General features: G+C 46.9%; 1 protein-coding gene across 3 annotated transcripts in view; it reads right to left on the reverse strand.

The window, feature by feature from the left end:
* bnc2 (basonuclin zinc finger protein 2) overlaps positions 1-22,737 on the reverse strand; it is a 138,948-nt gene that overhangs the window by 77,062 nt on the left and 39,149 nt on the right. Inside the window, exons 1-2 of one of the 3 annotated variants that reach the window (XM_037471049.2) lie at positions 7,350-7,594; positions 6,088-6,462 (exon numbers count right to left, since the gene is read on the reverse strand). In XM_037471049.2, the coding sequence (XP_037326946.2) occupies positions 6,088-6,462; positions 7,350-7,352 (378 nt within the window). In that variant the 5' untranslated portion in view covers positions 7,353-7,594. Of the gene's footprint in view, positions 1-6,087; positions 6,463-7,349; positions 7,595-22,737 lie in introns of those variants that run through there. The other 2 variants (XM_037471051.2, XM_037471050.2) reach the window with 2 other exon arrangements.

Consider the following 22,737-nt stretch of genomic DNA (forward strand, 5'->3'; position numbering starts at 1 on the left):
CACACACTCACAAAACGCACAACGCGCTGCCGTGCCAAACCTAGGATAAAGAAAGCCTTTTGACTTCCGGGATAGTCTGTCTCTAACGTTGTGTATCCTCCCCATTATTCGGGCGTTCAGCATGGCGGTGAGGCGGCTTGTCTCCTCAGGGGGAAAACAGGAAACAGCTGACACAGAACCCGTGAGTGATGCTCACATGATGCGTATTGATCACTGGTTGCCCCGGGTATCGCACACACCGAGTCGGGGGTCGGTGCTTACCCACAACGCTGGTCCTGCAGGGCATCACTGCGCGGCTACAGGGGTTACTGTATGACCCGGGACACACGTGATCACGGCCATGCGCGAGAAACAATTTGTTTTGTGCAGATCAATGCGTGTAAAAAAGGGACGGTGAGTTTAAGAAAGGGGGGGGGGGGGTCTTATTGATGGATTTCCTCAAAAGTCCGACCAAGAAATATGGAAATAAAATGGATATTGATTTTTACCCACTTAAAAATATACGGTTAACATGAACTGTAGATGCAACAGACACATTAGCAAACAAGACAAAAATAATATTTAAATATATCTTCAGATATCGACACAACTGAAAGGACATGTTAAGTAATAAAAGAAGAAAAAAATTCAAGAATCTAAAAAGCTGTTTGAAACAAGTTCAAAGTAAATAATGTTGTAGACGTCATATCTCCGTGGTTGGTGCCTGGGTAAATATAGTGGGCCGCACCATGAATGGGACCTTGTACATCCTCCTACTCCATCAAACTAGATGGCTTCACACACACGGACACACACATGCAGTAAATACACAAGTAGCTGCAGCCACCTTCCCACTCAGTTTACGCTCCCCTTTCGCTGCCCTCTCTTGTAGAAATAATGCGGCTTTCAGGACCAGCGTCATCATTGCTGCGAATTACTGCCACAGTGTTATCTGGACCGTGTAACAACAAAAAGAAAAGGCTCCAGCTACAGTGCAATATTTGCATTAAACAATTAAAGAGCCAGCCCCAACCGGTAGTGTCTGACCTGGTGAATGAGTTGCTTTAAACCTCCTCCTAGCAGGCTGCCTGAGAGCCCCCCCCCCCCCCCCCCCCCCCCCACAGCCCCTCACTGAGGAACCGTTGTGCTCCTCTGACACTTGTCCTTGTGTCTCATTAAAAGCGCCCGACGCGGCTTTTTGTTACGCACATCCAATGTCCAGAGCCCCTTGTAATAAAACACTGTGATTTAGCATGGGGAGGACCGCTGATGGAGATAGAGCTTGAGGTGGGAAAAGCAGTAGAGAGAAGAAGGGAGGAGAGGGGGGGGGGGGTAAAAAGAATAAGGAAAAGTGAGTAAGAGAAGAAGAGGCAGCAAGACACACATATGTAGAAGAAAAGGGAAAAAGTAGTAATGGGGGAAGGGGTGCATGTCTTTTCTGCAAATCTCCTCTTTCACCTCTGCTCTCCTCCAGCTCTCCAGCCAAGGCCAGCCAAGAGACACTTCACCTCGCACCCACACACACATGGAGCCTGAGCCAACACACACACACACACACACAAGCTCTCTCTCTCTCTCTCTCTCTCTCTCCCGCACGCACGCGCTCACACACTCACACAACTGGCACATGACTATCCAGCCACCCACTCAGAGAGATAAATGGCTAAAGCACACGCATAACCAGTGTCGGAGCACACACGTGCGCGTTTGACACCAGATACGTGTACGTATAGGCATCCATATGCTCCGTGTGCAACGACCCATCAAAGACAGACGTGGAAATAATAACAGTCGAGTGTAACGACGCACACGCACATCCACTGAGTGTGGATAATTCTACACATATGTATCAAATCACTGCCTCTCGGCCGTATATAATGTCAAGAAGCAATGCACATGCAGCACACATGTAACACGCCTGTACCCCACTGTGTAAAACAACCGGTAGACACACACACACACACACAGAGACTCACCACTGTAAGTGTATCACTGTGTTAATAGGCAGATTAGCGTGTTCTGTGATCTGCACTGGAGAGGATAATATCAACCTCATTTCTTCAGTCAGACAAAACAAAGCAGAGCATGTTAGTGGACTAATACGTCCGTCATCACGTCCTCACAGCTAACCTCACGCAGAGGTTTGAACACGCCAACAGGGTTGCAAAGGCTGCCTTAACCAAAAAATAAAAAATCAACAGGCATTATTGTAAAATGACTCCAAGCTAAAAGTTTAATGTGTCACACGATATGAAGACGTGCCCCAGAAAATATTAAAGACAGAAATAAAATGACCTAAGCCAGGTTTTAGACATTAGAAGAAAGAGAAGGTATTCAGAGAAGGTTTTAAAATAATTTGTTTCTTTAAACAAAAACAGGCATTTTGAACTAAACACAGCTGAGTTTCACTTGTTTAAAAATTATCATTACCAATAGAAATATGAATTGAGTTTTATTCAGGTTTTTAAATTTGCAAATGCACAATGGGAGGTGTATGGCATCAATGTAGGCTTGGGGGTCTAATTTTAAATTTAAAGAAAAAAATTAGACACTGACTAAATCCATGTAAAATGTAAAGAATGGCAAAAATAAATATATATATAGAAATAATTTACATATAATTATTATTTATTTTCCAAGAATTCCCAATAGTATTATTATTTCAAATTCTGCATTTTTTTATGATTCCTTAGTACCATCGATACTTCGAGGTTCCGAGTGAGACGGAGTGAGTCTGAACCTCCTCCGGGTCTCACGTCGACCTGTCGCACCTCAGAGGAAGCTGCGGCACCGCGCCCTCGTATAAAGAAAAGGAAAGGGACTATTTACACAAGAGTTTCAAATGGAAGACATTCCTTTCTCTCTCATCACTGAGTGTCTCCTTGGTTCCTCCGACTTGGACCGGAGGAGAACACACACAGCACGCGGCTGTGGAGGAATTATCCCCGATGAACCAATTACGCGTGGGTCAATTAAGGCTCCAAATGTGAACGCTGTGTTAATGTTTGGAAAAGGATTCAATTACTCATTTGTGGGGGGTTTCTTCCTCCTTAAAAAAACCTATTTTGAAAGTTCCCCCTTGTGAAAAAATATGCGCCGATGTCGGAACGTTTGTAAGGTGAGGAAACAAAGTATTTATCGAATCCATTTAATTGATTTAATTTAAATTGCGTGCTGTTCGTGTAGTTTCCTGTTGACACTCGCGCAGATTATGAATAGTTGACAATGTGCTCTGTGTTTTAGGAAAGCAACGATTAAAAGCCTATTAAGGCCTCTTGTTAAAGGGGGGAAATATTCGCTTGCATTTCGTGCCTTAATCGCGACTGCTGTTCATTTCGTTACTTTGAAGAAAGACGCAATATTGAAATGCCAATTCATGTAGATAGATTATCAATATGTGATCTTAACTAAATAAAACATCATAAAAAATATTTCAGTCACTTTTATTTTTAGTCACTGTTGCTCCCATTTGTAACAGTATCCCTCGTGCAAAATTTGCTGGGGTGAAACGTTTAATTATGTACAAAAAAAGTTAAAAATCAAAACTTAAATATAAAAAACACGATATTTTCCCAAATGCAGTTATCAATCAAAAATGAAATCAATAAATTCAGATTTATTCGTTCTCGAACTGACATCTATTTGTGTTTTATTTTTCTTTACGCTTGAGCAAACAGGTGCTTTGTTTTTTGGGATGGATTTGTGTTATAAAACACACCGAAGAGAAGAAAACCCCCACCAGTCAATCTAAAGTCATAACATTTGTTCTATCTTTGCTTTCATCGATCAACGCTGTCTATGCACCGGTGTGTTCGGACACCTGCTGTAATCCACGACCCCATTCAAGCCCTTCCGATAGTGGAAGAATATACCTGCATTCGTGTTTCTATTTTTCTAAAGCTTTGCCTTTTATGGTTATGTTTTTTTTTTTTAAACAAGAGAAAGCATTGCCAACTGTTTGGGCTCTGCGTCCGGAGCGCGCGGGCGCACGGCTGCGTCGCGTCTCCATCGATCACACGGAAATACCATTTGGACCTAACAACGATCAAATGCCGCATCCCCCGTGTCACCTTGTTGATCTTTAAGGAGGAAGAGTTTTGAGATTCACAAACACGAGCCCGTACCGCGCTGTAGCCCCCCCCCCCCCCCCCCCCCCCTTCCCCAACCACCCCCCAACACCCCAGGGTGCGCCAACCTCGGCAAACACCAAGTCATTATCGGTTAGATTCCAAGAAGGCGAGTCTGTCAAGGAACGGGCTTCCTTCGGAGAATTTATGTCATGACTACTAAACCAGCGAAGATGTCTTCTAAGTGGTGCGAGGAAGGATAAATAACAGCGAGTCCCTGGGCTGATTATATTGAAACAACGGTGCGCATTTGTAAAAAGGATTGGGGATGCAAACACGGGGTCCCAGCAGATGATGAGCGCAGGGGCCCATCCACCTGCTTCACACCGGGAAATCGAGAGAGAGAGAGAGAGAGAGACAGAGAGAGAGAGGAGGAGGAGGAGGAGGAGGAGGAGCGCTCCTCTACGCACTCCTCTTTCACTTCACCTATCAATACTTTGTGGCATCGTTTCTCCTGGAAATGTTTAAAGGACAGCTATTTGAACGAAAACAATGGGATTTCTGCAGAGTGCAGGGCTGCGAAACGCAAAGTTTGGTAGATGTTCGGGAGGCGGAAAGGCGTCTCAACAACAACTTTAGAAATGTGATATTTGATAACGCACGTAGGGATGTATTAATACCAACACAGCAGTTTCACCTTCACGATTACTCCTCCGGGATGATTAAAACAAGCGGGCTGTAAATATTTTTTAAAGCGACAGGAGAAGTTTCTCGGCATTCTTCAACCAAGAGCCGCCTCTATTGCGCAAGAGCCGCTGTGGCCTGAGTGCGTAACAGCACGTGTATGGTACGGAGAGCCTGCAGGTCCCGCAATGATTAACTGCAACCCAACGACCAGCCGCTGTCTTCGCTGTCTGCCCCTCACACACACACACACACACACACGTGCGCGCGCGCGAACGGACGCACTCACGCGCACACACACACTTTGCAACTCTTTCATCTCCTTACCTGACATTCACCCCACGACAACACAAAATCCCCCCCCCCCCCCCCCCGTCCCGTCCCGTCCCATAAAATAACTCTTAACTTGTGGGCCGCTCGAAAAGAATAATAAGGTAAGATGAAAAAAAACACGGCTAGATAAATTCAGTGTAACATCCACGAGCGATGTCGGGAGGAGTTGTGGACTTCCCCCTCAGCCCGTGGAGGCGATCTGTTATCATCGTTACTTTTGCAGACGAGCCGCTTTTTCCTTCGCGGCTCCTCCGCTGTCGTGTAGCCGCGCGAGGGGCTTCCTGCCTCGGCCACATGAAGTCAATTAGCCGGTCCCAGAGGGGTGCCCCTTCCCGAGTCTTTATCGGCACCGAGGTTACCAAAACACCCGCCGTTGCTTGCTTTTAAACTCCACACCGCTCAAAGACCAATTACGGAGACTTAAGCGTGTATGTAACGAATCCGGACAAGGGATAATCCATCAAATGCTGAAATAAACCAAATAGGCCTCCTCTACGACGGTGCACATTTTGCCTTAAACTGCGTGTTTTTACAAATAATTACAAAATGGAATTCTTAGTTTTTTTTGGAGCAGAAAATGATTCATTGAATTGGTAAAAATTAAAGCAACACACACACACACACACACACACACTCAAAGACAGCATGCATGAAGGAAAACACTGTGTGGAACAAAACATTCATCAAATCGGATGTTCTCCAAAAGTAATAAATGCAAAAATGCATGTAGGGATTCTACACGTAATATCAAATAACAAAAACATTGCCCACCCCTAACTCACCCTAAAGCCCCCCAGATTACACAAACAAACACACACACATACTGACACACAAACAAACACTCTCTCCTTAACTCACAGACCAAGTGAGAACCACAACAGCCAACGGCCGAGACACACACACACACACACTGAGGGAAGAAACATAGTTTAGTCCTCGGCTTCTGAAGCCAGCGGACGGGAGATGAGGGCAGAGAGCGAGGGGGTAAGGGGGGGTGGGGGGGCTGAGGCTGAGCTTGACGTACCTGCTGGGACATTCTGTAGAGGAGGTTGCTGTCAGTGCCCTGCTGCTGCCATGTCCCCATGAAGCCCGGCTGCTCACCACTAGGCGGTCTGGTGCTGAACTGCATGGAGCCTTCGCCTGCTCCCTCAGCGCCGCTGCTAACGATGCTAATGCCACCCAGACCACTTCTGCTGCTGCCGCCGCTGCTGCTGCTGCTGCTGCTGCTGCTGCTACTGTGGGTACTGGTTGGGATGCTCGGGCAAACGCCAGCGGTGGCGGGGGGTCCGTTGTTAGCCTTAGCTGCAGATGGCCCCGGCGGCTCGGGGTCGGCGCTGGGCTCTTGTGGGACTGTGTCGTCGCACTCACTGCCTCTCACATCCAACTCTGCCTCCTTGGACTTAGAGGGAGAGAGAGGGAGAGGGAGGGCAGGAGGGATGAGGGAGTGCGAAGGAGGAGAGAAGAGAAGAAAAAAAAAAGTCAGTGAAGGTGGGCTCTTCGGGGGTTGTTTTGCCTTTTTTTGTGTCTTGGGCCGGTCCTGCTTCACCAAAGGGATAAAACTGTGAGGACAGAGGGAGTAGCTGTGTGTGTGTGTGTGTGTCTGTCTGTGTGTGTGAGTGTGTGCGAGGATTCTTGGCAGCTCTGGTGGCTGAGGAGTGTTCGCGGAGTTTATTCTCAAGAAGAGAGAGGGCTCGCAGTGAATTTCCTCGGGGGCCTCGTCTCGGACAGGGCAAGATGAAGCGGAGAACAGGAGGTGAGGAAGGATGAGGAGAAAGGATGGAAGTGAGGAGGGGGGCCGACGCGAAGGAGGACAAGAATGGAGTAAAACATTTTTAAAAAAGGAGGGGAGGTTATGGGAATTAGATGTTGCCCGTGGCCTTCAAGCCATCTGTCAGTCATTTTGTACTTGGACATGGACTTAACACCAATGGAAACAACTACATGCAAACACATTGCCCTGCATGCAGTCACATGTTCACGTCTACAATATTAAAGATATTTAAAAAACCTTTGAGCTGTCATCAGCACTCAGCACGTGCACCCATCAGGACAAAAACACAATTCTGTATTGTTTTCATAAGTAAGGCTTGAATATAAAACTCGTACTGTATTAAAACAGAAAACATGAACTAACCGTAAAACTGAAAGTTTCACGCAAAAACTGTGTTCAAAAATGTACAAAATGTAATAGAAAAAGTGAACAAAAAAAATCCATCTAAATACAGAAAAAGTCGCATGAAAAGCGCGTTGCAGCCAAAGCCCATAAAATACATGAATGTCTCTTACCATCAATTCTGTGCCTGTCCCAGCAAAGTGAAGATGAGGTGTGGGAGTGAGCCACCCGCTATCCCTGCCTCGCGCGTCTCTCTCTCTCTCTCTCTCTCTCTCTCTCTCTCTCTCTCTCTCTCTCTCTCTCTCTCTCTCTCTCTGAGATCTTGTCCCTCTCGACGTCCGTGCCGCCTGTCCTCGCTCTTTCCCTCTCCCTCCCTCTCTCTCTCCCTCTCTCTCTCTCTCTCTCTGATTCCTCCTGTACTCCGCTGCAGCCGCTGAGGAACTGGACTGAGCTCCCAAAGTATGTGCGCGCAGGGGGAGCGTTAGCACGTGATGAGCGAGCGAGCCTGTGTGTGCGCGCGCGTGTGTGTATGTGTGTGAGTGTGAGTCTCGGCCCGGTGCAGGCTCAACTGAGTCAACTGTGCAGCTCCACTCTGAGGATGCTCAGTGACATCGCGCTGCACGCTTCCTCTCTCTCTCTCTCTCTCTCTCTCTCTCTCTCTCTCTCTCATACACACACACACACACCCCTCCTCTGCTAGGGGGAGCAAGGTGGGGCAAGCACCATCGCAGAGCAGGAGAAGGTGGGGGGAGCGTTTGTCCCACTGCCTTATTACCATTTGCACTTCGAGCGGCCGGCACGTCTCAGAGCAACTTACCCTAAAGGACCATCCCGCCCCCCCACGCGCCACACGCGCACACGCGCACGCACACGGTGGTTAGCAGCAAAAATCGTTTTCACTGTTTTGTTATTGTTATCAAGTATGTTTCTTTGTTTAAAAATGAGAAAAAGCTGTGTTGTTTTTAACAGTAAAGTTCTTTAATAACTAGTAAAATAGCTACAGCAATAAAAAAATAAACAAGAAAATATCAATAGACTCGCTTTATCTCTAACAAATCTGGTGCCTTTGTTTGATTTTCTCCTACTCTAATGAAAGACTAATGGAACGCAGGCAATCTGCCACCAGCATGCACACGAACACACACACACACACACACACACACCCACAGGAAACCCCCCCTGCGGAGGCTCTCCGATTTTAATTAAGAAAAAAATGAGGAAGGGGTTCCATTTTAGCCAAATTGGTCCCCACAGCCGCAAAGGTAAGGGAATAAAATGAGGGATGGAGGAGTAAAGGGAGAGTCGGACATGGATAAAAAGAACACACAGGAGGATACAACTAAAAAAGAAAAAAAGGGGGGGAAGGAGATCTATGCTTCCTTTGACACAGCATAGGACATGTCTCAAACAATGAAGACATCCCCCCCCCCCCCCCCCCCCCCCTTCACCCCACTCCTCTCCCCGCACCTCCTTTCATCCGCTTCCCTTTGAATCTCCCATCTCCTCCTCTCCAGCCCCGTCTCTTCACCCCGCCATCATTAGAGAAATGACGGACCAGGTGCCTCGGTCCGCGGCGAGAGGGAGATGTCACTGCCATCTCTCCACCGCCGGGGAACAAAAGAGAGCGACAGGGGGAGAACTTTCTCTCCTCCGGCTACGTCAAATGGCTTCGGATACATTAAGTCCCCTCACATTTTGTGCTAAATTGCTGCAGGCAGGTGCCCGGTCGTCTGTTAAAAGCCTCTTGCACGATGCACTAATGGCCGTATACCGTTAACCTTTGCGGAGATTATCGCACCGGTACTGTGGCGTTCAAGGGATCTCTGAGAGAAAAGTATACAGTGTGTGTCTCACCACTTTGAAGACGTGTCTTCGTCTCAAGCCCAATTCGCGTCTCCCTCTCTGCTTAAATCTCATTTCTTCCCTTTTGTCTCCCGCGATGTTTCTCTCCCTCCATCCCCTCCATTTATCTCTTGCATATGTGAACTGCGCCCTGTCAGAAGCAGCCTCGTCGTAAAAGGCGCGCAGAGTCACCTCCTGTCCGCGTTGGCCACGCGGCCCTCTTACTGAAGAGGTAATGCATGAGGCTTAGGCTAATTATATTAAGTGACAATTTAGCAGCTAGAGGTTTTCTTTTGGGTTTTGCAGCTTTCCTCCCTCTCTCCCTCCCTCTCGTTGTGTGGATGTGTGAGTCTGTGGGTTTCTTCGAGTGGCACTCAGTGTTTCAAGTCAAGCTAGTGGCTCAGCTTCTGACCCGGCTGGTTAATGGCGGTTATTTGTGAGAGGGAGGAATGGACTCTGCCAATATTGCTCATGGCTCCTTTTTTCTTTTTCTTCCCTTTCCCCTCCCTCCCCCCTTTTGGGCCTCTGCGGATGGTAATGGCCGTGATGACGGGGGAAACGAGAAAGAGACGCAGAAGTAAAAAATACGGAGATGGAGAAATCTAAAAGGGATACAGGGAGAAAGAAGGAAATAGATGGAAAATGATGAGAAGCAGGAAGAAGGTTGAAAAAAAGGGATGCAGGAGATTCGCAGGCTTCTTTATTAAAACTATTATTGTGCAGGACTTGAGATTTCCCCCCAGGGTAGGGGTCCATGTCGAAGCCCATATAATTAACTAGAGGCTCAGCTACGGATCAATTACCAGACAAGCAAGTGATAGCCGAATCAATGGAAGATCATCAGGCTCGTTATCAGTGTTGCAACTCATTAGAGGAAAAGTGAGGTAGAGGAAAGGGGGGAAAGGGGTGAAAGGGAAGGGGAGCAGAGGGGGGGGGTGGGGGGGTGGGGGGGGGTGAGAGAGGTAGGAGGTCAGGGTTGGTGGCGGAGTGTGGGTGGGGACACCGGGCGCTGTGGGATGGTGTGCTGTCGCGCACGTGACCGTGCAGGGACATGGGGGGGGGGCACAGAGGAGCAGCACGCTCCGTAGCAACGGTCACTGAGGCTTTTATGGATCAATACAAGGGCGTGCATGAGGGTAGAGCTCCGCCATAGCATCCTCCTCCCCCAGAGGATCACACGTTCGGTCTGAGGCACAAGAAGAACAAGAATTGACTAAGTCAGAATTAGTGGAATATGTAACCTGTATGTGTAAATGACCCCCCCCCATCTGGATTTTACGCTGTGCCGAGCAGATTTTTTAAAAGACATAGGCAATTTCAACTGGGTCATTTTTTAACATTTGTCCAAATAATCACCAAATAGAAAAGAAGATCAACAAGCAGACATGGAGCATCCAGCTCTCATGTGTCCAGCTTTGACCAAAACATGCCTACAGCACGTGGAATATTAAATTGTGCATTGATCCTTTGAAGTGACCAGCACTATATTCTCTCACAATTAAGGAACCAAAAATATTTTTCAGCTCGCATTCAGGAAATTACAACGTAGGAGCATAGTGAGTGGGGCCTTTCTTCCCCGCTTGCTTCCTTCCTTCCCTTTAATATTTTTGGTTTCTTTTGTTTGCATTTTTTATACCATTTTAAATATAGGACCGTGCACCGTGGTATTAAAATCAGATCATAATATAAAGAGGTCCATATACTGTGTACAGTATGAGGGAAACTTCTCCGTCTGTGCATGTGATGATAATCTTTTAAACTTTAAATCTCAACAATCCCAACAATGTAATACATGATATGTTTCATAAATGGATGTAATATGCGTCACTCAATGGAATAGCCTGCTCTACCTTAACATGAACATTTGTATATCAATTAAATACTACCTGTTTCCTTGAACCCTGAACCATCTCCTGCATGAATCGAGCCCATTGTTTTAAATAGTAACATTTTTGCTAGAATACATGTGTGTGGGAAGAACAAAACTCGAAAAATGAGACTCGGATTATACGGCACCACCTGTGTGGGAGTTTTTAAACATGATTTTAATATAACTTTGAGTTAAACCTGGACCCTGTTCACTTCAATTCATCTACGATTTATTCAGTCTTCAAGGCAAAACTCGGTGAGTAATTTAAAGGCAAGGCCTTTGAGTACGAGTTGCATACAGTTGAATGTCTTAAAAGATGCTGCACTTCTTTTCCTGTAAGGTACAAGTGTGTTTCAGAAGAACCCTCCGTCACTTAGCCCACGTTATTGGACCCTTCAAACCTCTTAGAGAGACCTGTTTGTTTCCCAAACTTTGACATCTAATTGGTCAAATAGCCCAGAAATTAGGTGCAACAGCTCAGGGTTGTTATACTGTTCTCAAGAGGACCAATTCCCTTCTCCACACGCTCTTTAGTCTTGAGAGGTAAAGTACCTCTCTTTTCATTAGGAAAGTGAGAAAACCCATTCAGGCAAACAACAGCGAGTACAAAACAGATGCAAACGTCAACAAAAAGTCATAATTAAGGAGCTTGACTTCCATCGTTTTTTCCTTTTTTGACTTGTCATTTTTCATGGAAAGTGAGCACAATCCAACAAAAATCGGCCTTTTACACACTAAAATAAGGGCAAATGGAGGACAGCGGCAGAGTGGAACAACATAATTTGTGCAGTGATTATGTGCCGCAGAAACAAATGATTAAGGCCGGTAGAAAAAAAAAAAAAGGCCGAGTGAGTGTCTCTCTGCCGAGGAGGACGCTTCTCGAAACGCAGCGAGAGAACACTGGTTCACTTTGGGCCGCGACGCAAGAGAACATCCAGAGTTCACAGCTCGCATGTGACAAGGAATGGCGTGTCGATCAGATGGCACAGGGATAGAACTGTCCCTGTTCTGCTACCCGCGAAAGGGCCACAAGACATCATATGACCCGCGCAAGGAACAGCCCTCCACTTGTGAGAACAGCAGAGAGAGACATCGGGAGACGCAGTCGGGGGGGGGGGGGGCACCCAAAGGTCTCTCCGAGGAACGTCGGAGAGCCACATGATTGTCCGTGTCACTGATCACAGCGGGCCGCCCTCCGCTAATAAGTGCACCTTTGTGAGAAAACAAGACACGAGCAGAGAGGAGTTTCTCCTCAAGTCTTGAGTTATTTACAAATTTCGACTGTATCTGTGGCATCGAAGGTTAATGGCTGAAAGCACTATCTGCTTGTTCCTATTTGGCCATTCATGACCTACTGACACATGGTGTGTTTAAAGTGCTCCAACAGGCTTTTTTTTCCATGAGGGGAAGACTCCACTCATGAGGTTAGGAGACAAATCGACGATTTTATTAACACAAACACAGTATAGCCATGCACACGCACGCACACACGCACACACGAACACACACACACACACACACACACATCAAGTAAGCATTTGCTCCTCTGGGCATTGATCTTTACATACATTTTGGCAAATCCTACAGCAACCTGACTTTTTGACTTTTGACCTTTTTCGCCCCCCCCTGAAGGAACATACAGTACAGTAACATCCATCCATTACCATCCGCTTATCAGGGCTGGGGTCGCGGTGGCAGCAGGCGGACCCACACTCCCCTCCCACCCACAACATCTTACATTTTCCAGCTCCTTCCAGTAACTTCGACTTTAATAAACACAACTCAAAACCCGATTTACAGTCTGCAAAGAAACAAATTCATTTTTGGAGCTTGTTGTAAGTGCCCATTGAATAAAACTGTCTTACTTTCAGTGATTTAATTACAAAGTAAAATATAGACATCGAATATTAGTGCATTTTCTTTTGGTGTATTTATTGCCCATCATACAAGGAGCTGACCTAAATTCACCAAAACTTTTAGAGGTAAAGTTTGACTAAATTGAACTTTAAACCCTTCAATGGCATTCTGACATCATTAGGTAAAGGACATTATGATACAGACAAGCTTACTGGACAGTAGAATGGAGTTAAAAGTTCATTTTAACATCTCTGAATTCTGTTACTCGACTCCAAATCCCACCAGGACACGAGAGCGAGATCTTAAACACGGCAGAACATTTCAGACAAGAATCAATGAATATCAGTAGTGTTTACATTGTGGTGTGTAGAGTCCAGGTTTTGTGAGAAGACAATAGAAGAAACGGTGGAGTTCCGTCACTTGTCTTCTACTTACATTTCCTCCTCTAACTACACACTCACACAGGGATAATTCTCTTCTCATCATCTCCAGTTCTTCTGCTTTTCCACCCTCATTTACTTCCCTCATGTTTCCCCCCCCCCTCCCCATCCTGCTCTCTCTCTCTCTCTCTCTCTCTCTCTCTCTCTCCTCACCTCATCAGACAGGCCTCCACCTCGCCCCCTCCGCTGCCTCCATCCCCTCGCTGCTGTCCTCTCTCACTGACCCGTGCTCCCCTCCAGTCACAGGGCATTGTGTCTCTACCTGCCAGGCTCCCTGACAGCCCCACGCCCCCCCCCCCCCCCCCCACCCCTCCCCCCCTTCTCACCCCCTGAGAGGAGACCGCCTGCCCATCCGGAACGATGCTGTGGCAACCCTGCTAGCGCCCCCCTTTGTAAAGCCCCCCCCCTCCTCCCTCGCCCGCACACCACCAACCCAATCTCCACCAAACCCGGCAGTGAGAGTTGGACAAAGTCCTTCTCCCCTCTTCCCTAACTTACCGTCTCTCATTATTCTGTTTTTTTACTCTTTCTGTCTCACCCCCCCCCCCACTCTGACCTCGCTAATAGATCTTTACCTCGTTTAGCTTTCTGCTCTCTTTGACACTCACTCTAACACCTTCTCCTCTAGTTCAAACCTCTCGTTTAAAAATGACATTTCTAATATTCTGATTATTTTGACCGAATGAAGCGTTGATGCCGTCGGGGGTCGTTGGCCCGGCGCACAAAAAGCAGGACTTTGAGTCGTGGTTGTGCCTTGGTTGAGGTCACGAAAACGTTTGGGTTAGGTGTGTGAAAGATCTGGTTAAGCCGCTGTGCCGACATCTACCCGACCTCACGACATACGAAGCATACGAAAGCTACTAAAGGAATACATTGTATCGCAATGCAACACTGGGGATTTGGGACAAAAAGGAATTCTATTAGTTGTCAGTGAAAATTTTACACATACATTCTCTATCAATATGTTGTCAATATGATTTCCTCACTATGCTGTTGAAAAATGTAAACAGTTTCCAAAAATTCGATCTGTTGCCGTATTGCTGTAATTCCTCGGAGACGAGGTTGCGTGGGCTAAGGCAACTTGTTGTGTTGCCAAGTAGGAAATAGATTCCTTACAAATCAAAGCTTGGGACCAAACTTGGACCGAACCATCTTTCGTCCTCCAGCCAAGAACATGTGTCACACAACTGCATCTCAAAAGGACAGTTGGCAAAAAGAGAAAAGTTGTTTGGTCTTTTCTTGTTTAAGTTTTACAACTTTGAGAAGAGAAAAGACAATAAGAATGAGGAATTTCTTCTCCTAATATTGGTCAGAGAAGCTTGCCTGATAGTACAAGCTTTTCCCCCAAAACCAGATCTTGGAAACGTGTTGCGTAATGTTCAGGGTCATACTGAATTTGGCCTGTGAAGTTACTGACTTTTGTTGAATTTAGTCAAAATCTCACCAGAAAGGGATTAATCAGTCCAATACTGGGTCTGGGTATGACTGCATGTGCGAATGTTGCGAGGGAGGTCATCAGTTGCCAGCTGCGCCTCTTGTAAGTGGGGAGGTAGTGAAGTAATGGGAATCACACGCTGGCCTATATGAGTAAAAAGGAAGTCCGAGACTGCTTTTGGATATAATAAATATCATCATTGAGATGACCTCACAAAAGTTCAGAGGCGTGTGTACGACATGAGTCCTCCCAGAAAACAAATGCCGGGCTAAGAGGGAGGTGGGAACGAAAAAAAACAAAAAACCCAACCATGTGGGTTACATTAGTCCAGGGAGTCTTTTATTTATGGTACAAACGGGACAAGAAGCAAAACCGCTAACAACACACAAACATTTGTGACTCTCCCCTGCCAAACAAAGCTCCTAAATAAATGTCACACTAATCATCCTTTGGTAGTAAAATCCCTGAACAAACACACAACTAACTTCTTATTTTGTTTGTGACTTTGCAAATTGTATTACAAAAAATGTTTTAAAATCCCAAACATCACTTGATCTTTTTTTTTTTGCCTGTATGTATTAAGTATTAGGGAGTTAATTTCTTCTTTTCTTTAACTTCTGCATGCATTAAATCTATAAAAGAAATAAAGTGATATCAGCTTCTTCTCAGTGAGTCCATGGAGAGGTTGTAAGTGCAATGCCCTCCTCCAAACCTCTCGTTATGAACACTGTCCAACCGCACAGGCAAAAATCTGCTTAGTGAACCCGGAAAGCCAGAAAAAAATGGGAAGAAATGATTATTATTCCACCATAAGGTTTCGATTACAAAGAAAAGGGGGGGTTAAGTGAACATCAACTCATATTAAAGTATATAGGAGGCCACTGGCATTGAGAGACTTTGTTGAAAGCTCTCGTGTATTAACACACATTCTTACACGTGGCCAAGTTACATTATTTGATTATTACAAGCGTAGCCACAGGTTTGGCGTGCAGGCTTTGAGTTCCCCCCTCTCCCCATAGAACGACTTCCACACAGAACAAGAACCTATTAGCCCGAAAAACCGTGATGAGAGAGAAAAAAGAAACGTCTACATCTGGCATGCGAAGAGGCCAGAAACCCAGCTGTGTGTGTGTGTGTGTGTGTGTGTGCATGGGCGTATATTCCACCTCGCGTGTCTGCGTGGCATTGCGTTAATACATAAGGCCAGGTTTTACGACAGAGGGTCCGGGGTACTAAACAAAGGTTTGTAAAATATTTGGATGAACAAATTGTCTTCCAGTCGATCCTGAATCACCTTTTAATCCGCGTCCGCCGCCACACCGGGTTCTGTCACCTGTCTGCGCTCGTTCTATCACTCGCTGAAAGGCGCAGCGATGGCCACCGCATTCCCAGAGGCAAGACATAAAGGGGCTGCGAAATGGCTAAATTATTAAGTGACATTTCGCCTTGGCCCAGAGACTGGAAAAGCGGGCGGGTAAACGCATTAGAACGCTTAGCCCCCTGAATGCACCCGACAACTCGGCTACACGCTAATTCGCGTCAAAGCCGTCAAGCCGGGGGCCCGAGGCTCTTAAAATTTTTACGCTGCCGCTTGAGGGGACGTCGTCGAGCCCCCGAGGCTTTTCCGAGAGTGAGTGGCCCTGTCATCGCAGCCATCGCCTCCGATAAATAAGTAAACACGGGAGCAGCGCAGTGGCTAAGTAGCGTTGCCACAGAGTTGACAGCACCCATTTACCGTCAGTTTGTGCCGCCCCCCCTGCATCAGCAAAGAAGGTACTCGCACCTGCGCGTGTTTTGCGTCCTTTCCCACCCTCTGGCCGCCATCTCCCCACCGAGAATATGCCGAACCGGGGCTTCGTTCACTTATGTTCCAACTGGCCTTGATTTGCTGTAGACAGGCCTGGAGCACACTTGGACAGTTTGGTCTAATTTGGTGGGTAAGGAGACAGGACCATGGGCCATTTAGCCACCATGGACCCGGGCTCGGTGTTAAGGTCTGACAGGCGCCGGGGCACGGACACTTTGTTCTTAGTTTGGGGGGGGGGGGGTTGCAGCAGAATGATACACACATCGGATGCAGGACGCGGGGTATTTAACAAAGGTTTGTTGCAAAATGATAAAAAACAAGGGTCCACTGGGGAAAAAAAATCTTTTCTAGTTCCAAACGTATTTGGCATCAGATACCATACGTTGAAAGTCGGCGTTTTTATATTTGGTCAGAGCCAGTGACCCAGTTGTTGTATATTGAGCGACCATAGTTGAATGTTCTGTGTTCTGAAAACAAATATAACGAGCCAGAAGTCTACAGAGGGCAAGGGGGAGGACAGTGAATACTGAAGACACACGTGTTACCCAACAATGTAATGCTGTTATGCTTGTTTTGTGACGTCATGGAAGAAAGTCTGCTGAGGAGGTTGTATTTTATTAACAATTATTTTTAGTATAACAACCGATTACCCTTTTTCTAACCCTAACCAAGACGTTTTGTCGGCTGCCACATGAGAAAAAACTGTTTTGTCGTCTGTTATTATGAAATAACAAACTGAAGGTATTTTTTCAGCATTCACTTACACAACACGACCAAAAGTGCCGGTTGCCTCTCAACGTCGGCAGCGGCGACCACCAGCACAGGCTGCACGACCCGGGATCTAAATGTACTGGCACAGTGATACTCGAGCAACTGTTAAGAGTGTTTGTGGGCCAATAAATGTGCTCCCAGTCTCAATGTATCGGTGTCGTTGTGCGTTTGTGCATGTGTGTGTGTGCGCGCACATGTGTCTATCTGCGGCAACGCTCGTTGTAAAGCCTGCTAATTGCAGCTGAGACTTCTTTAATTAACACAAAGAGAGGTCTCCGGGGTGCGTATGGGCACCGCGAGCCAACCTGTGGGACACAACAGCCTAATCAGAGCCTTTTAAGTTCTGCCACGCTCACGCTGGAGGGTTCACTGAAGACACACTTTAGTCGTGGAAAATGAGACAACCGAGGATCCCGTTGGTCTGGCTGACAAAAAAAAACAAGCAAGGCCTGAAAAAAAGAAAACCAACACTTTGAACTAAGTACACAGTGCTGCTGACGAAAGGAAGTGCTGCATCTTGAGGTCGTAATGGCCTCATTTAGCTCTGGTAGTCCTGCTCAACTGTGAACAAAGTGGTGGCTCTGTTGTTGTTGTTGTTGTTGTTTGCAGATTGATGGTTTGTGTTGTCAATGGACGCCACAAGAGATAGGACACAGGATATGCCTCAATCCTTCTCTCTTCCCTTTGTCCACCCACCTCCGTCTCCATTTGCTCACTCATATCTCCTCTCTTTAAAAATAACTTCCTCTCTTTTTATTATTCCTGCCAATTTGGACAGGCGCCCCGGTCAAAGACAGATTACACTAAGTCGCATATCAAACCTAATCAATCTTCAGCCCCTGGAAGGCATCACTCTCCCAATGAATAATTACAGCAATCCAGTTATGAGCCGCCACTGCCAAAATGTTGCCACCACCATCTTTTAGGATGCTGGACCCCCCCCCACCGCCCCCCCGCTGATCAACCGATCAACTTTCGAGGAGGAAGTTTAGAAGCGAGCGCGGCCCAAGGACATAAGAGCAGTGGGCAGTAAAGACGAACCTCGCCGAGAGAAACTGTGTTTCCTCGTCAGGGGAACGCCGCGAAGTGCAAGTGGCGCCGAAGGGACGCAGAGGTTGGGCCACACGAGGGGGAGAAGGAGAGCGATCAGGAGTGTGCTCAACCACGATTTAGTCTGGCACGGTTGCCGTGTATTCAAACGAATGCCAAACTCAATTTGGCTTCCTTATGTCTTTCCTACAGCTGCCTTACAATGCACCACCCTCTCTGATGCTAGCCCTCACACGGGCACACACACACACACACACACACACACAGATAAAGATGATTAAAGGGTGAGGTAGGGATGTGGAATGAAAAGGGAGAAAAAGATTAAAAGACAAGCAGAGAGGGAGAGAGAAGGGGGAGAGAGGAATGAATGATGAATGAACAGTTCATCCTGACGGTGAGGGCGCTGCTAACAGCGGGGAGAAGATGCTCCAGTCATGGAGCCAGAAAAATGTGATGCATGAAAGTGTACGTGTGTCATTCAAGACGCGCTTTCATCAGGAGGCGCGTTGGGTGGGAAATATCGAGGGAAGATCGACAAGGAACTGATCTTCTCTCACGCGAGGGAGGGAAGCCACCGCGCTGGGCATGGGAGGAGGAGGAGGAGGAGGAGGAGGGGGGGTGGGGGTGGGTGCGTAGCTGCAGGGCAGCTGTATTGAGCGGAGGAGGGTGTCATTTAGAAAATGGCTGGCTCAGCAATGGCCATTAGTAGCGCTGTGACACAGTGGACCGTCGAGGAAGCGGGCAGAGGGACGGATGTGTGCAGAAGATCCGCTTAACTGGTTGAAATTAAAGTAGGAATTGCTTCCATTAATGATTTTTACTGATTAATGCTAAAAAAAAAAAATCAATTTACCAGAGGCCAACACAACTTGATGCCATGACATAGTATGTTCCGTAATAATGAGCACAGAAAGTGTCAATTATTACTAGTGTTACTGTCACCGGTTTCAAATGGGAAGTAACGGCAGTAACAAAAAGATTCTTTATGGGGTTCATTACTCTCACCTCGATGTCCGCCTGGAAAACAGAAGTACTTTGTCAGCGAGAGAACGAGCGAACCGCCATCTTTAGATCCCAACTTCAATATGGCCGTTTCTCAATACCTAAGACGGCGAGAACGGACTCGCGTTCCCGCGAGAATACACTCGGGAGACAGACTCGGGAGTCCTGACTCGCAGGTTCGGGAGAACGGAGAACGGTCATTTCCGCAATTGGAACAGCAGCTGACTTGATGACGTCACCACGTCAGCTGGTCTTGCTAATACGTTTTTATTTTAGTTTTTGACTTAAATATTTTACTATTCAGTCAGAAAATTACATTACGTTACTTAAAAAAGTAGTATTTATAAACTTCGACATAAAGTTGTGTTTATTTTCCTCTGTCGTTGTTGCCTGTTGCTGAGGTGAAATGCATTCTGGGATATATGTCTCTCACAAGAACAGACGAGCCTGCTTCGATGCATGCCCGGTAAAATGGGCGGGGCGAGCCACATCCGGGTATTATGACCGTTCTCGGCCAGATGCGGACTTGAGAATTGGAACAGTACTCGGGCTGCGACTGATGACGTTTCACGAGTCCACGAGAACAAAAGTCCACACAAGAACGCATATTGAGAAACGGCCTATGAGACAAAAGTAAGGCGTCCGTCCCTCTAGGCGGCGCAATGCAACCCCACTCGCACTTTGGTTCCGCATTACCTGGTTCCCCCCCCCCAATCAATGCTGTACAACACAATAAGAGCTGCGATTCTTCAACTATTATAACATATTGTCTATATAAAATCCCAATTGTGTTACCACATAAAGGTGCCTCACATTACGCTTTATTTTTGCTTTGATAAATGACTAAAAAAATGAATTTGTTCCTAATACATGATGATGTTTAATTTTCTGGGTTTCAACTAATTGATTTATAACAAATGCGTCCTAAAATAAAAACACATTTAAATATGCCGATCAACAGCTTAGAAGGCAAATTTAGTAATATTGCATTTATTCTGGGAACATGTGATTCATGTAACCAGGGAGGGAGTACTATGAATGTGCTTTGTAAATGTACAGATAGACTAATATTAAATTAGCAATTTGTTTAGCATTCCTAAGGATACTGCGTATTTCCCGTGGCGCCGGGCTGCAGGACCCGAGAGAGAGAGAGAGAGAGAGATCTATCCAGCACCTTGATTCCCTCGGTGACCATGTGGTTGCACTGATTGCGGCCATCAGAGTGCAAGTTATCACACCTGATGTGCCACCGCGGATTTAAGAAGCGCCACTTAAAATGTGCATCTAGTATAGTTTCTTACGGCCGCCCCGCAATGCTTTGCACAAAGCTTATTGAGCCGGGAAATACAAGTCACAGACGAAAAAGGATCTACTTGGCTTCTTCCAAGGTCTGTGCTTGAAAGAATAAACCAATGATTTAGCATCGCACGTTCACAGTTACACTGACGGACAGAGAAAAACAACTCTGCACGAGCTATTCTCTTTTTCTTTTCCCTTTTTCACTGAAAGAAAGACAGGCATCTACATTCCAACAATGCAAACCACCAATAGTTTGATTCGTCTAGGAGAAGCTAATGTAGCCTTGAGCCTCAAGCAGAAATGAGGTTAACTGGAACTGAACTCCACAACCCCAGATCGCTTCATTTCACTTTCAGAACTCAAGACCCGGTCAATGTTTATCAGACAGAATTTACTCTACGCAGCTCCCCCTGGAGACTCTATATACAAATTATTTCCACGTATAAAGTTTTCTTCCCTTATAGACTGGTGAAACAGACCTTGATGTGTTAAATCGGCGCAATTCCCCTTTAATTGAAGCAACGTTACACAATACACCATCGAAGCTCCAAACTGTAACTCTATTGAAATAACCTTAGAAAATACTAATATTTATACTACTTTAGGTTATCGGATATTTTAATCAAAGGAAGCCTCTTATGACATTATGGTGAAATACTAGCTGCCTAATATTTAAATAATTCAGCGTCTCTGAAAACCACAAACCATCCTGCGCCGCACCACAAATGGCTGATTTGACTCAAAATTGAGTGAAAGAGAGAGAAGGAGTATAAAAAAAAAAGTGATAGATGGAGAGACAAAACTAAAAATTATGTGAAAGCATGTGAAATTCCTCAGACAGCGGGACTAGCAGTAGAAGCTAAACACTCCGGAGTGCGGGTGTTGGCAGACACAAAACACCGCCGCAGCATGAAATCTGAAGCTCCGAAGCACACCGGCTGCAGCAGGTCGGCTCACCTCAAAAGCATCGCCAGCACGCCGCTAAGTGCCCATCTGATAAGATAAGCTGGACCCGTAGTTATGCATGTCGCCTTTTTGGACTCTTTTAAGCAGCGCGGTCCTACCGGAGCGGCAGGAATTCGCAAACAGAGGGAGGGCCGGGAGGGAGGGAGGGGGGGGAGTGAGGCGAACCAAGGTTACGGAGACGGAGGGCCCAGGCACGCTCCCAAACGAGGAAGGCGGGCGACGCCAGCCAGCGCAATCTGGGGTCCTGCTGCTGATCGAGCCCCGCTAGGACTCATGGGAAGGGAATGCGAGTTTGGAAGTAGGGGGGGGGGGGGGGGGCGCGTAGTGAGAGACAAACAGTTTGAAGAGGAGGGGGTTAGCGCACGAGAGCGCTGCGTGCGTAACAAAAAAACAAAACAAAACACACTGGCCGCCATCACTCGTCACTTCTTTGTGTTGGAAAAGGCCGCGTTGCCACCCCCCCCCCCGACCCCCCCGGCGGTCCAACCCGTACGGGGCGCCGAGTCTTCTCCCATTCCAACGAGGAGACATTAAGGGGAGAATAATCACTTTGGACGCATGCTGCCAATTTACTCTGAAATATTTATCTCATTTAAAGTCAGTTTGGGGGGATATGCACATGGTAAATGCCGACGTCTCAGTTCCCCCCGACGGCGGAGGGAAGGTGGGGGGGCGCCGGCAGGGCTGTCACTATTCCTCCATTGAGCTTTCCTCCACTGTAACAAGAGAGGGGGGCGACAACGCTGTGCCAAACCCTGACAACCGCGGCCCCGTCGCCGCTCGCTGCCAGCTCATCCCTGGGCTCTCTCTTTTTCCGCCGGATGCTTTACTGCTAATTTAATTTCTCCCGGTGTCTCACGCATAACATTTGAAATCAGGATGTCCTAAGTATTTAAAAAAAGCAAGCGTACCATATCAAACAAAGTCGCATACACACACAAACACACACACACACAGTATATGTGGAAGACAACGGCCACCGTAGTTGCTCGCCTCCCCAGCAGGCCACATGACGCGAGGACCCCCCCCAAAAACTCATGTCCTACACGCCTCTGGCCGCGCATACCAAGTAGCCAGCGCAGCACCCAAAGGGGGTACAGTAATGCAACTGGAGAGCTCCTTCACGAGAGCATGAACACATGTAAGCACACACACACACACACACACACACACACTAGGTTTAGTCTAATCAGAGCTGGTATTTTCAGGGCTTGTTTGAGCA

The sequence above is a fragment of the Pungitius pungitius genome, chromosome 9 (assembly GCF_949316345.1).
Source record: "Pungitius pungitius chromosome 9, fPunPun2.1, whole genome shotgun sequence".
NCBI lineage: Eukaryota > Metazoa > Chordata > Actinopteri > Perciformes > Gasterosteidae > Pungitius > Pungitius pungitius.